The following is a 12,438-nucleotide window of genomic DNA, read 5'->3' as shown; positions in this document are numbered from 1 at the left end:
CACCTGACATGCCGGCTCGTTCATTTTTTTTAACCCTGGATGTAATGGCATCCCGCATCTGAAAGATTTTGTTTCCCGAGCACAGACACGTCTTTTCCGGTTTTCTTAAACTTTTCGAGTGACTCAAAGTTCTTTTTTTTTTTCTCTTTTTTTTTTTTTTTTTCAACGTTTATTTATTTTTGCGACAGAGAGAGACAGAGCATGAACGGGGGAGGGGCAGAGAGAGAGGGAGACACAGAATGGGAAACAGGCTCCAGGCTCTGAGCCATCAGCCCAGAGCCTGACGCGGGGCTCGAACTCCCGGACCGCGAGATCGTGACCTGGCTGAAGTCGGACGCTCAACCGACTGCGCCACCCAGGCGCCCCTCGAGTGACTCAAAGTTCTACATGAACACATGCGGGGGGAGGAAATCAGTGCGACAGAGCGTCCACAGCGATGCAGACGGCCACCGCGCTCAGCCCCGAGCTGTCCCTGGGGCCCTGGGACCTGGGCGCAGGTGGGAGCACAGGGGCCGGGAAATCCTTTCTGCAGGACTCAGATCCGCCCTCACCCGCGTCTTAGAAGCGGCTCGCGGTGCTGGGACGCCTCCCCTGCCTGCAGCACACAGAGCTAGGGTCCCCGCCTCCTCTGTGTGGCCTCCCCTTAACATCAGCACAGCGGAGGTCCCCGGGGCCCCTTGCCCGGGTCACAGGGCCGGGGGGGCCCCAGCTGGCTCCTGAGAGCTCACATCTGCTTCGCCAGACCCTGCTGTGCTCTGCTCTGGCTTGGCGTCACTGTCCTGGAATGGAAACTTCCGTCCGGGTGGTGCCCTGTCCCTCTGACTCTGTGTGTGTGTCTGTCTCTCTCTGTCTCTGTTTCCCTTTCTCTGTCTACCTCTGTGTCTATCTCTGCATCCCTGTGTCTCTGTTTCTCTGTCTCTGTCTCTGTGTCTCTGTGTCTGTCTTTGTTTCTTTCTCTGTCTCTGTCTCTCTTTCTCTGTCTCTATCTCTGTGTTTGTCTCTTTTTCTCTATGTCTGTGTCTCTGTCCCTGTGTCTGCCTCTCTCTGTCTCTGTTTCTCTGTGTCTGTCTCTTCTGTCTCTGGCTGTCTCTGTCTCTTGCTCTCGCTTCCTGCTGTGCTGATCCAGGATGCCCTTATTGAGGAATAGTTCACACACCATACAATTTCCCCTCTAAAGTATAGGGTTCCGTGGATTCTCACCCACAGCTGGCAGTCATGACCACAGTGAGTACTGGGTCCTTCCATCGCCCCACACAGCGCCCCGGGAGAGCCCACATCTCCCTCGGTCCCTCCAGCCCTGGCAGCCTCTGGCCCCGTTCTGTCGATGGGTGCCCACTCTGTCTTCGCTCTGCTGTTCTCAGGGTCCTGTGACCCCACAGCGTGCACCTGTCTTTCCCCAGGACACAGGTCCCCTTCAGGTCTGGGGCGGGGGTGCCCTGGGCGGTCACACCCGTCGTCTCTGGATTCTGCGGGGAAAAACGGGGAAGCCGGGGTGCCCTCGGGAGGCCGTGACTGGTGCTCCCCGGGCCGTCGGCAGGCTCCCTCCTGCAGGGTGCATGCACACGGGTGTGCAAATAGTAGGTGCTCCATAAACGGACAGGAATAGACTTATTTTCATTGTAAAAAACACACACACACAAAATGAATATTGACTGCCTTTAAGAAACATCAAAAAATACAAGTATGGGAAATAATAAAAAAAAGACTCCCCCCCATTGACTCCCTGACGCTTTGTCCCTTGCGCCCCGGGACGCTCCCTCCAGACTTGCTCTCCACTTGGCTACAACACAGGGGCTTTTAAAGCATAAAGGAAATTAATTAAGCTGTATTGTTGTTCTGAGACTTGTTTTTGCTTGGAAGTTCTTGGGTCTATTTCTTGTCAGGCTTTGTGGGTCTACCTTGTTTTTTCCTACAACTTTCCAGGTGAAGAATGTTCTGGAACGTATTCCCACTTCCCTTATTGCAGAACATTTATGCCGTGTCCAGGTCTTCTCTTTTTGTGCGTTACTTACGTGTTTTCCCTCTATTGTACACACACGTGCCAGGCATTCCGTAGCACACGGCCCTCAGGAGGGGAGGGGTTTGGCCGTGGGGTGCACACGTTATGAATTTTCATAGGTTCTGCCAAGCTGTCATCCCAAAGTGTTTGGAGAAGTTAAGTGTCACCCGAGAGGGTGCGGGGCCATTCTCCTTCGTCCTCACCGCCCTGGTGACTGGAGTCGCCCCCCGCGCTCACCCCCATCCTCACCGCCCCGCGCTCACCCCCGTCCTCAACCCCCCCCCCCCCGTCCTCACCCCCGTCCTCACCGCCCCCCGCGCTCACCCCCGTCCTCACCGCCCCCCTGCGCTCACCCCCGTCCTCACCGCCCCCCCCCCCCGTGCTCACCCCCGTCCTCACCCCCCTGCGCTCACCCCCGTCCTCACCCCACCCCGTGCTCACCCCCGTCCTCACCGCCCCCCACGCTCACCCCCGTCCTCACCGCCCCCCCCCCCCCGCGCTCACCCTCTTCCTCACCGCCCCCGTGACCAGAGGCGCCCCCTGCAGACCTGCGTGCGCGTCCCGGATTTCTTGTGCGCGCGGCCTCGGAGCGTGTCCCTTTGGAGGACGTCTGTGCCACCGGCCTCCAAACGGGCTTCTCTTCTCCCCCCTGCAGGACAGCTGTGCCAGAGTGCTGCTGTTCCGAGGCGGGAACAAGGAACTCAAGAACTACAACAGCCAGACCCCGTTTCAGGTAAGCGGAGCGCCCAGAGCCGCACCACCCCTGCGTGCGCCGTCGCGGGAGGCCACGCGGTTTCCGCACGGGCCCGTGTGTCCAGTGGCCCGTCTCGCGGGGACGTTGCCTGGTTCGGAGCCTGCGCCCCCTTCACGCCGGAGCCGCTGGCGCCTTTCGGTTTGCCCGTCCGCAGCCCTCCTTCCCGGTGGGCAGAGCGGCGGGAGCCCGCAGCCGTTCACCCCTGTGGGCGTGCGAACAGCCTCTGCGGGCCGATTGCAAGGGGGGCGCTTTGTGGCTCTGCCGTGGGGAGGCGGCCTGCCGTCGTCTGGCACCCCCACGGGGCCTGCTGTCCCGGAGTGGAGGGAGGCGACGCCGGCCCGGCGGTGGCCACAGGGCTCCGGGGCGGAGGGCAAAGCCACCACCTCCTCCTGGTTAAATTGTGCTGGTATGTATCACACAAAGTCGGCCGTTTTGACCATTTCAAAGGGCGCGTGTCAGGGGCCCTGAGAACATTCCAGATGTTGTGCAACCCTCAGTGCTGTGTGGATTCATCACCCCCAAAGTAACCCTCCCCCCCGCCCCACTCATTACCACCCCCCACTCTCCCCCACCCCCAGCCGCCGGCAACCACGAATCCACTTTCTGTCCGTGGATTTGCCCGTTCTGGACATTCCCTAGAAAAGGATCCACACACCGTGTGGCCTCTGTGTCCGGCTTCTTTCTCTCCGCGGGTTGTGTCTGAGGGCCATCTGCGTGGTCGCTCTCGGGGTGCCTTTTTCCCCTTTTCAGCTGAGTAAAATCCTGTTGGATGGATGATTTCGATGCAGCTGACCAGATGGTTTAGGGGGAAAACAGATTTGGGGGGGGGCGGGGCTAAGTTACAGAAATGCTGTTTGACCCTGAATGTGGTCGGATGTCTCCACTTACAGGAAAACCCAAGTGACCGTCATTTTTATTTGGAGGTAATTTTTACCTCTTACCGAGCCAGGAGGTCTCCGACTCAGAACTGGCGTGCGCCCTTCTCAGGCCTTGCTCCTAAGGACGGGTTTGACGTCCTGAGAATGAACCAGTCTGCTCCGAACCCTGGGCTGGCTGTTTAAAAACCACCCGTAAAAGTTACATCGTTGACCCACGGCGGGGGGCCTGGGTTGTGGTCTCGGATCTTGTGGCTTTCAGGCATTTACAGCAAAATGGGTCGTGGACGTGACTTCCCGGTTTGTTAACGGGTCTGAGAAGGCCGCCCTTACCGTCCCGGGAGACATCCTCTTGCTGGGGGTGCTTAGGGGCCGCGGTGGCACCTTCCACTTGCCTGCGTCTGCCCCCGAGGGCTTTGCTGTGGCTTGCTGGTGGTCCTGGTTTAAAGATTTCTTTTTTTGTCATTAAATGACATTTCTTTGGTCCCTCTGTTTTTCTCGAGTCAAACTATTGCTTCAGCTGCTTAGAAAAGGAAAGCCGATGTCCTTGTTTCATGGTAAGTAAGCCCTTTGGGGATACACAAGACCCGTTTCCGACTCTGGGGCAGCGCCTGGTAACTGACACGGGGTGCTCCCGGAAAGTAGCCGTGCGTGGCGTCCAGGACCAAAGGCACATAGGTGGCCTCCCCCGTGCCCCCCCCCCCCCCCGCTGAAGCGTCATCGCAGCGATCCCCTGGGACGGGACACCCCTTACGGGAGTCCTGGCAGGATGCTTGGTACACGCTCCCGGGAGCAGGGCGGCACCAGCTCCGAGGCCAGGCCATCTGTCTCTCCTTTGATAATCAGTCAAGTGCCCAAATGGGTCTGGAAGACAATTATGCAAAATGCAGCTGAGTAATAGGACCCTGTATGCTGCGAGCGTTGTTCACGTGACCGGCGGATTCAGAGTCCGGGCTACTTGGTCTGCATGCCCAGACGGGCTCCGCGGCTTCTGGGAGCTGGGTCCCTCCCTCGTGTCCCCTGCCTTCTCACACCGTGACGATGCAGAGATGCGATTCAGCCTGCGAGCCCCGCCTACGAAGTGCGAGGCTCTCATTCTCGCTCACGGTGCCCGCCTCCCGGTTGTGGAAGAGGAACCCCTTACTGTCCAGAGTGTGGCTGAAGCGATGGTTTGCTGCGCCCTTTGAGAGGACCAGATGTGCTCCCTGCAAAACACTCGTGCTCCTCGGCTGCTGTTCTGAGAGATCGTGGCCCGTTCCATGAGTTCATCTGGCCAAACATTTGCTTCATGGTTTCCTCCAAATGCTCAACCAGCAGCATCGGTGACACTCCAGGACTTGAGGGAAAATGCAGATGCGCAGCCCTCCCCCACCCTGGTCCCACGGAGCCAGAAGCTCAAGGGCAGGGCTTGGTGTCCTGGGTTCTGAGAAGCCCTCTCAGATCCTGGTGCCTGCTTGGGTTTGAGAATCCCAAGAGAGATGTTTCTTGAAGGAAAGGAAGGAGGAGGAGGAGAGACGCTTACAGTGGCCCCTGGGTGTAGATTAGACAGTGACGCTGATGGTGGCGGTGGCCTCGGTCAGCTCCGGCAGCCGTAGCCGAACGCCACAGGCTTAGACGACAGATACTTATTTCGCACGGTGTTGGAGGCTGGAAGTCTAGGGTCACGGTGCCAGAAAATGTAGTTTCGGGCGAGGCTCTCCTCCTGGCTGAAAGATGGCCACCTACTCGCTGGTCTTTCCTCTGTGCATGTGTAGAGACAGGAGGGGCTTTCTGCTGTCTAACCCTTTCCTTGTGGAAGCAATGGTTCCATCAAATTGGGGTCCCACCCTTATGACCACATGTAACATTAAAAGCCCTCTCCGCAAACGCTAACGTTTGGGAGTTAACATTTCACCGTTTGAAACCTGAGGGGACAAAAATGAACCTGTAAAGTGATGATGTGGTGACGTCGATGATGGTGATGATGGTGGTGGTGATGTTGGGGATGATGGTGATGATGGTGATGATTTTGATGGTGATGAGGATGGTGATGGTGGGGATAATGATGTTGGTGACGATGGGGATGATGATGATGGTGATCGTGATGGGGACGATGGGGATGACGATGATGGTGATGGTGATGGTGACGATGCTGGTAGTGAAGGGATGCTAGGGGTCGTGATGAGGGGGATGCGGATGGTGACGGCGATGATGGCGGTGATGGAGATGACGATGGGAATGGTGGCCGCGATGGTGGTGACAGTGGCAGCGGCAGAGACAGTGATGACGGCGGACGGTGTGATAGCGGTGATGATGGCGATGACGATGGGGACAGTGGTGTGACGGTGGCAATGATGGTGACGATGGCGAATCTTGCCAGTTGCACAGAATTCCAAAGCTTACAAACGCTCTAACGAATGTTGTCATTTGATGTTCAAAATCCCAATGAGGTAGTCGTTGTTACGCCCGATTCGTAGATGAAATGGGACGATAGAGAGATGGACGCACTGGGATGCAAAGTAAGCGAGTGGCTGGGTTTGCGGTCTCCAGGCCTCCGGACCCCCAGTCCAGCGCTCGGCGCACATTCTGTAGCACACCTTGTATCCTGGCTCGGAGTGACAATGTTAGGGGGCCTTTGTGCCTTGGACCGTTCAGCCCGAGGGAGCAAAAAACAACGTATCCCGATTTTGAAGACAAACGGAACGGAAGGAAGTCTGAAGACGTAGAAGGTCTACGTGAAGATGGAACGCAGGTCGGGCAGCTCCTGGTGGCCGGTCCGCTGCCCAGCTTGGCTAGGCGCTCACACCCAGCTACCCAACCACAGTAGCGTGGGCATTGCTGCGAAGGTGCGCTGCAGGCGTGGTTAAGCCACGTCTCCCGCCAGTTGAGTGAAGGCGATGAACCCTCCATAACGTAGGTGGGCCTCATCTAATCAGCGGGAAGCCTTAAAAGAAAAAAGGAAAGAGGTTTCCCAGAGAAGACGAAATTCTGCCCCAGGACTGTAATGGAGAGCTTGCGGGTTCGAGCCCCGCGTCGGGCTCTGGGCTGACGGCTCGGGGCCCGGAGCCCGCTGCGGATTCTGAGTCTCCCTCTCTCTCTGTCCCTCCCCAGCTCATGCTCTGTCTCTCTCTCTCAAAAATAAGTAAACTTTATAAAAATGTGAAAAAAACCCCGACCCTAACGCAGAACATCTGCCTGAGTTCCCAGGTTGCCGGCCTGTCCTACAGATTTCGGACTTGTCTGGCCCCGCAGCAACTCTTAATTGTGTGTCCACACACACATCCTATGGGCGTGTCCTCCAGGGAACTCTGGCTGGCGCACGGGGGTATTGATGAGTCCTTCCTGCCTCCCGGAAGCTCCTCCCCCAACGGGACTTCCTTGGGGTTGCAGGCAGGCCTTCCAGCACCCGGCATATTTGGAGAGGTGGCCTTTCTCCCCATGTGGGTCGCAGTTGTGTTGTCTCTAGGCTGCTGGTCAGATGTCCGGACACAGGGCGTGAGGAATAAGGAGACGAGGAAATGGTGAGGAGAGGTCTTCTGAAAGGCTGGCGTCTAGCATTAATACAGGCAGGAAGTCGGAGGGCAAGGGGGCGGGAAGAGGTGGAATCCGTCAAGGTGGAGTGCCGCGGCGTGGGCTGCCTTTCCGTGGGTGCAGCTCTCTGCCCGCCTGGCACTGACCTAACTCACGTCATCGGCAGTCGTTTCTCCTGTGGCTCCTCCCCAGGAACACTGGGTCCCGTGGCTGGTAAGGGTCAGTGCAGGTTGCCCTTGGCCACCGGACCTTGTGTTCATCCTCGACCGCCACGCAGGACATAAAAGCAGGGGGAAGACGGCCGAAGCAGGAAACAGGGACTGCGTTTCAAAGCACCGGGCTGTGGCTGCCTCGCAGGCAGAGTCCCGCAAGTTCTGCCTGCCGGTGCTTCCTGTGTCTTCACGCCCTTCGCTCTGTGATTCTACGGCGCCCAGCGTGTGGCCTCGCGTGTCCCCTGGGGGATCACTCGGCTCCTGAAAGTGACCTTGCGTCTTGTCTGAAGCCCCGGCTGTCATCCCCCAGACGACGAGTGTCTCGTGTACTTTGTATGGAACGCACGTCGAGCTCACTCATTCAGCGGCGTAGACGGAGAGGGACGGACACCTTCTCACGCGCGATTCGAGGTGGCGTGGTGAGCGCCTTGCAGAAGACCGCGTGCTCTGTCCTAGTCGTGCTCTTATCGAAGCAGCTGCTTCTGGGCTGGTGGGCAGACCAGCGGCAGAGGCAGTCTGACATTTTGGGGACATCCGGTTCTAGTTTTGCATATTTTCTGGGAAACCGATGAAATGCGCGCAACCTCTGTTCCTTATTCCCGCGAGGCACTTTCCTGAATCGTTTTGTTTCGCGACTCAAAACCCAAACTATTTGCTTGCGCCTTGTGCCCTTGAAATCCACATGGATTTTAGTGCAAGGTCAAGGCGATTTCGTTTCTCCCATGACCTTCCACTCCGTGCTGATGTCGTGAGCCGAGTCCCAGGATCTGTCCCGTTGTGCCGTCTTCTTCTGTGCTACATGTGGTGGTGGTGGGGGGGGGGGACACTGGGAAGTTGCACTAAGGTTGGGGGGGGTCACGTGACCACCTCCTAACTCGCCCTCCCGGCTTGCTCGTTCTATTCCGGACACCTGCTTTTTCTCAAGCACTCCAGACACGTTCTGACCCCAGGGCCTTTGCATTTGCTGTCACCTCTGGGAATGGAGCCTTTCTGCCGAGCGAACTGGGTTTCATCCCCCACGCCCAGTGAAAGCGCCCTGTATGTCCTCCTGTTGCCCAGAGCAGCTGACATCCAGAGCCTCCACTCTGCGTGCACGTGTTTCCGATGGAAAATGGGGCTGGCTCGGGGAAACCGTGGCGTGAAAGGCAGACGCCAGACAGAACCTGAGAAACTCAGAGACCAGAAGGGAACTTCGAAAATAGTATCGTCAATGCAACCAGGGGGGTAGAGCATGTGTGTGACATGAGGCGTTGAGGGGGCTCTCGAGAATTACTAATGACAGCAGCGACCCTGAAGAGGGTCAGGAGACGGGCAGAAGTGGGGTGTCAGAAAATTCAGGGAGTCGCCACTTGGGCCTGACATCTGAAGTTTCTAGACATCTGAGTTTCTAGAAGAAGCAGAAAAAAGAGAAGAAATTAGCAAAGAGATCTTTCAAGACAATGCTACTGACCAGGACACGAGATTCTCGATTGAAACGGCCCCTGAATTTCCAGGGTGACATATGAGCAAAGGCCCAGAGCCGGGACAGGGGTCACCAGAGCCCAGAACTTTGGGAATAAAAATAAAAACATGATTCTTTTTTAAAAAAAATTTTTTAACGTTTATTTTTTTGAGACAGAGACAGAACATGATCGGGGGAGGGTCAGAGAGAGGGAGACACAGAATCCGAAGCAGACTTCAGGCTCCGAGCTGTCGGCACAGAGCCTGACGCGGGGCTCAAACTCACGGACTGTGAGATCACGACCTGAACTGAAGTCAGACGTTCAACCGACGGAGCCACCCAGGCGCCCCCGAACGTGACCCTTACGTTTCAAGAGAGCAAAGCCAGTTTCTGTATAAAGGATTGGGGTTTGACTAGCCTAGCAGCAGCGTGGGGAGCTCTCTGACCGTGACCTCAGTTCTTCCTCTGGGGCTCCGAGGGAAGAGCCCTCCCAGCCAGTGTTCCAGGAGACCCGTATTCCTCCTGTGCACGCTGTCTCAGGGTGCTGCTGAGCGTGCGCCCCACCCAACGGGGGGTCAGCGAGAACGGGGAGACCCTGACCTGGGGCGAGGCCCTGGGAGCAGCCCGCCGGGCACAACGGGATGGGCTGCACCAGGAGGAGTGTTGCCTGGAAAACAAAGGAAACGGGGGTCACCCAATGTGTTTGCCCCTAGGAGGACTCGTGCTCGGCCTTATTTGTTCGTCCATCAGAAGGCGGGGATGGGTAGGGGCGCCCCGGGGGACTCGGTGGGTTAAGTGTCCGACTCTTGATTTCCAGTTAGGTCACGGTCTCACGGTTCGTGGGTTCGAGCCCCGCGTCGGGCTCTGTGCCGACAGCCCAGAGCCTGGAGCCTGCTTCGGATTCTGCGTCTCCCTCTCTCTCTGTTCCTCCCCTGCTCTCGCTCGGTCTCTCTCTCACTCTCTCAAAAATAAATAAAGATTAACAAGAAATTAAAAATAAGTAAAGAAATAAGAAAAGAAACATTACAAAACACTAAGAAAAAAAAAAGAAACTCTCCAGTATTGCCCCTCCCCCCACCATGACCTCACCTTTGCCTGGGAACTCCTAGTCACCCTTCAGAACCAAAGTTCTTCCTCTGCAGGATGTATTCCTGGGGAGCCTTGGGCCGCGGACCCTTGGTTTCGGTTCCCACGTTACTCGGTAGCATGCTGTTTACACGCCGTGTTAGAGCGGATGCTTCCTGCATCAGCTACCTCCCCCCGCTAAACCGTAAAGTTCTCTGAGTGGAGAGGACGCACGTTCTCCTCCAGCACCAGACCTGGAACCCTCACGACTGGAGCTGAAATGCACCGTGGCTGCCGGAGGCCGTGGGTCACGCGGTCCTTGCGCCTTTCCATGGCGGGCGCTAAGTGGCGATGTTAACGGGGGACAGCTCGGCACAGGTGTGCGGCAGGTGGGAAGCCGGGTGCCAGTGACCGACGTGAGACATTTACGAATCAGCTGTGTGTCTCCTGAAGAAATACCCGCCCCCTCACGTGAGTCCTCGGATTCTTTACCACGTAGAAGCGAAGTGGAAACGGCCCGGTGTCAGTCCATGTGGCCACCAGCACCGAATAGCACAGCCCGGGCAGCTGAACACCAGACGTTTGTCGCCACAGTTCCGGAGGCTGGAGGTCCGAGATCCAGGCGCCAGTCTGTTTGGTGGCCGGCGAGCGCCCTCCTCCCGGCTCGCAGACGCCGTGCGCCCCCCCCCCCCCCGCCCCGCCCCGTGTCCTCTCCTGGCCTTGCATGCACGTGTGCTTGGAGAGACAGAGGGCTCTGCCCGCGATCGCTCGCCAGGGCGTGAATCCCGTCGCGGGCCCCCTCCCCATGGCCTCGTCTGACGCCAACCACCTCCCAAAGGCGCCACCTGCAAATACCACACACGGGGGTCGGGGTGGGCTTCAACACGGGAATTCGAGGGGGTCGTGAACATTCTGCCCGTAGCCAGCCTGAACGGCAGGACGTGTGCTCTGGGCCAAGGGTGCTGAGTGTTCTGTGCGCTGCTCCGTGTCTTGTCTTTGACTCTGTCCCCTGCCGTCACTCTTCACACGTGGCCCTGGGCGCAGCCACGTGCCCGTGTGTGCATCTGGTGAGGCGTCCACCTAGTTCCCCAGGAAGAGCCCCAGCAGCAGGGACGACGAGGGCGGGGGCCTGGGGGCCACGCAAGGGGCCAGCGGCTTTCTGGGCCTGAGGCTGAAGTATCACGAATCCATGTGAAGATCAGCTGGGAAGGCCCACCTGAAATCTGGGACCGTGGACTCCAGCCTCGCAGCCCGTCTGGGCCCCGTGCCCCCTGGGCTCCCACCATCCTGCCCCATTTGCCGCTTTCCCCGCCAGGGTGAGCAGGCTCTGGGCAGGGGCGGGGGTGGGGTGGGCAGAGACGGGGCCCCTGCTGTCATCGTGGTATTCCCACACGTGGCCCCTGCAGGTTCCCCGCAGACCTCGGTGGGCCCACGAGTACAGTGGCCCCGTGACCCCCGCTGGCGGCCACTTTGCTCAGATTGTCCTTTCTCACTGTTCCTTTCCTGATCGCCTCTCCATGAAGCTTTAACACCACGGAGACACTAACGTTTTTTTCGGGTATTAGGTGCATAGCTGGGCTGTATGCATACAAACAGTGAGATATTTTCGTTCCCCGAGAACTGTTTCCCCCCGGGGGTGGGGTGGTTTCACCCCTTTTGAGAAAGACTTAAGGCGATTGAGCTTTCTGTGTTTGGAAACCGGCCAGCTCTTCCATAATTGAGTCATTTCTACCGGGGGTCCTCAGAGGGGGAGAAGGACAGTGGCTTAAAACAGCACAAATGTACCCTCGCAGCCTGGGGGCCGGAAGTCTGAATCAAGGTGTTTCAGGGCTGTGCTGCCTCCGGAGGCTCTGGGGGAGGGTCCTTCCTGCCTCCTCCAGCTTCTGGGGCTCCAGGGACCCCCGGGCTGTGGCTGTGCCCCTCCAGCCTCCACCTCCGCAGTCACAGGGGCCCTCCTCTGTATTCAAATCTCCTCTGCCTCTTTCTTACAAGGACACCTGTGATTACATTCAGGTCCCACCCGGACAGTCCTGAACAACGTCTCCGTCTCTGGATCCCTAACCTCGTCGCTCGGCAAACACCTGTTTTGCTATAGAAGGTCACTTATTTGCTGGCTCTGGGATCCAGTCATGGAATCTGTTGGGGGCCGTCACTCTACCCACCCCAAGAGGGAAAGGCTAGTGGCCAGAGGAGAAGGTTCTGGATAGGGGCTCACAGGCACCCTTCCCTGTGCCTGGAGCCCCTCCCCGACGGCTTGGCTGGTCCTGTCCCTCGGGGAAGCTCATAGCCCCTCCCTGAAGGGGGTGCCCACAGGTATCCTCACCCTACATCATCATTGTCTCCAGGGGTCTCCACCTGCCTCCCTTAACCCCAACCCTAAGCCTTATGTTCCTGTCACCCCTTGACTGAACATGACTGTTGGTTTTAGGAACATGCCATTCCTTGGGGAGGGGACGCCGTTCCCACAAAACCCCAGAGCAGTAACTAAGTGGATGACATTCATGAGGCCGGCTGCCTCTACCCGCTCACTCAGTGTTGTTCAGCCGCTGAGCATCCCCTCTAGGCTTACAGGGGTTAGAGGT

At 57.9% G+C, this 12,438-nt stretch overlaps 1 protein-coding gene across 1 annotated transcript in view; it reads left to right on the top strand.

The window, feature by feature from the left end:
* SHANK2 (SH3 and multiple ankyrin repeat domains 2) overlaps positions 1 to 12,438 on the top strand; it is a 476,763-nt gene that overhangs the window by 100,633 nt on the left and 363,692 nt on the right. The window contains 1 exon segment of the mRNA XM_043581937.1: positions 2,655 to 2,732. Coding sequence (XP_043437872.1) covers positions 2,655 to 2,732 — 78 coding nt within the window.

The sequence above is a fragment of the Prionailurus bengalensis genome, chromosome D1, assembly GCF_016509475.1.
Source record: "Prionailurus bengalensis isolate Pbe53 chromosome D1, Fcat_Pben_1.1_paternal_pri, whole genome shotgun sequence".
In the NCBI taxonomy this organism is placed as follows: domain Eukaryota; kingdom Metazoa; phylum Chordata; class Mammalia; order Carnivora; family Felidae; genus Prionailurus; species Prionailurus bengalensis.
Note: the sequence above shows the minus strand (reverse complement) of the source record. Positions and strands in the feature narration are given on the sequence as shown.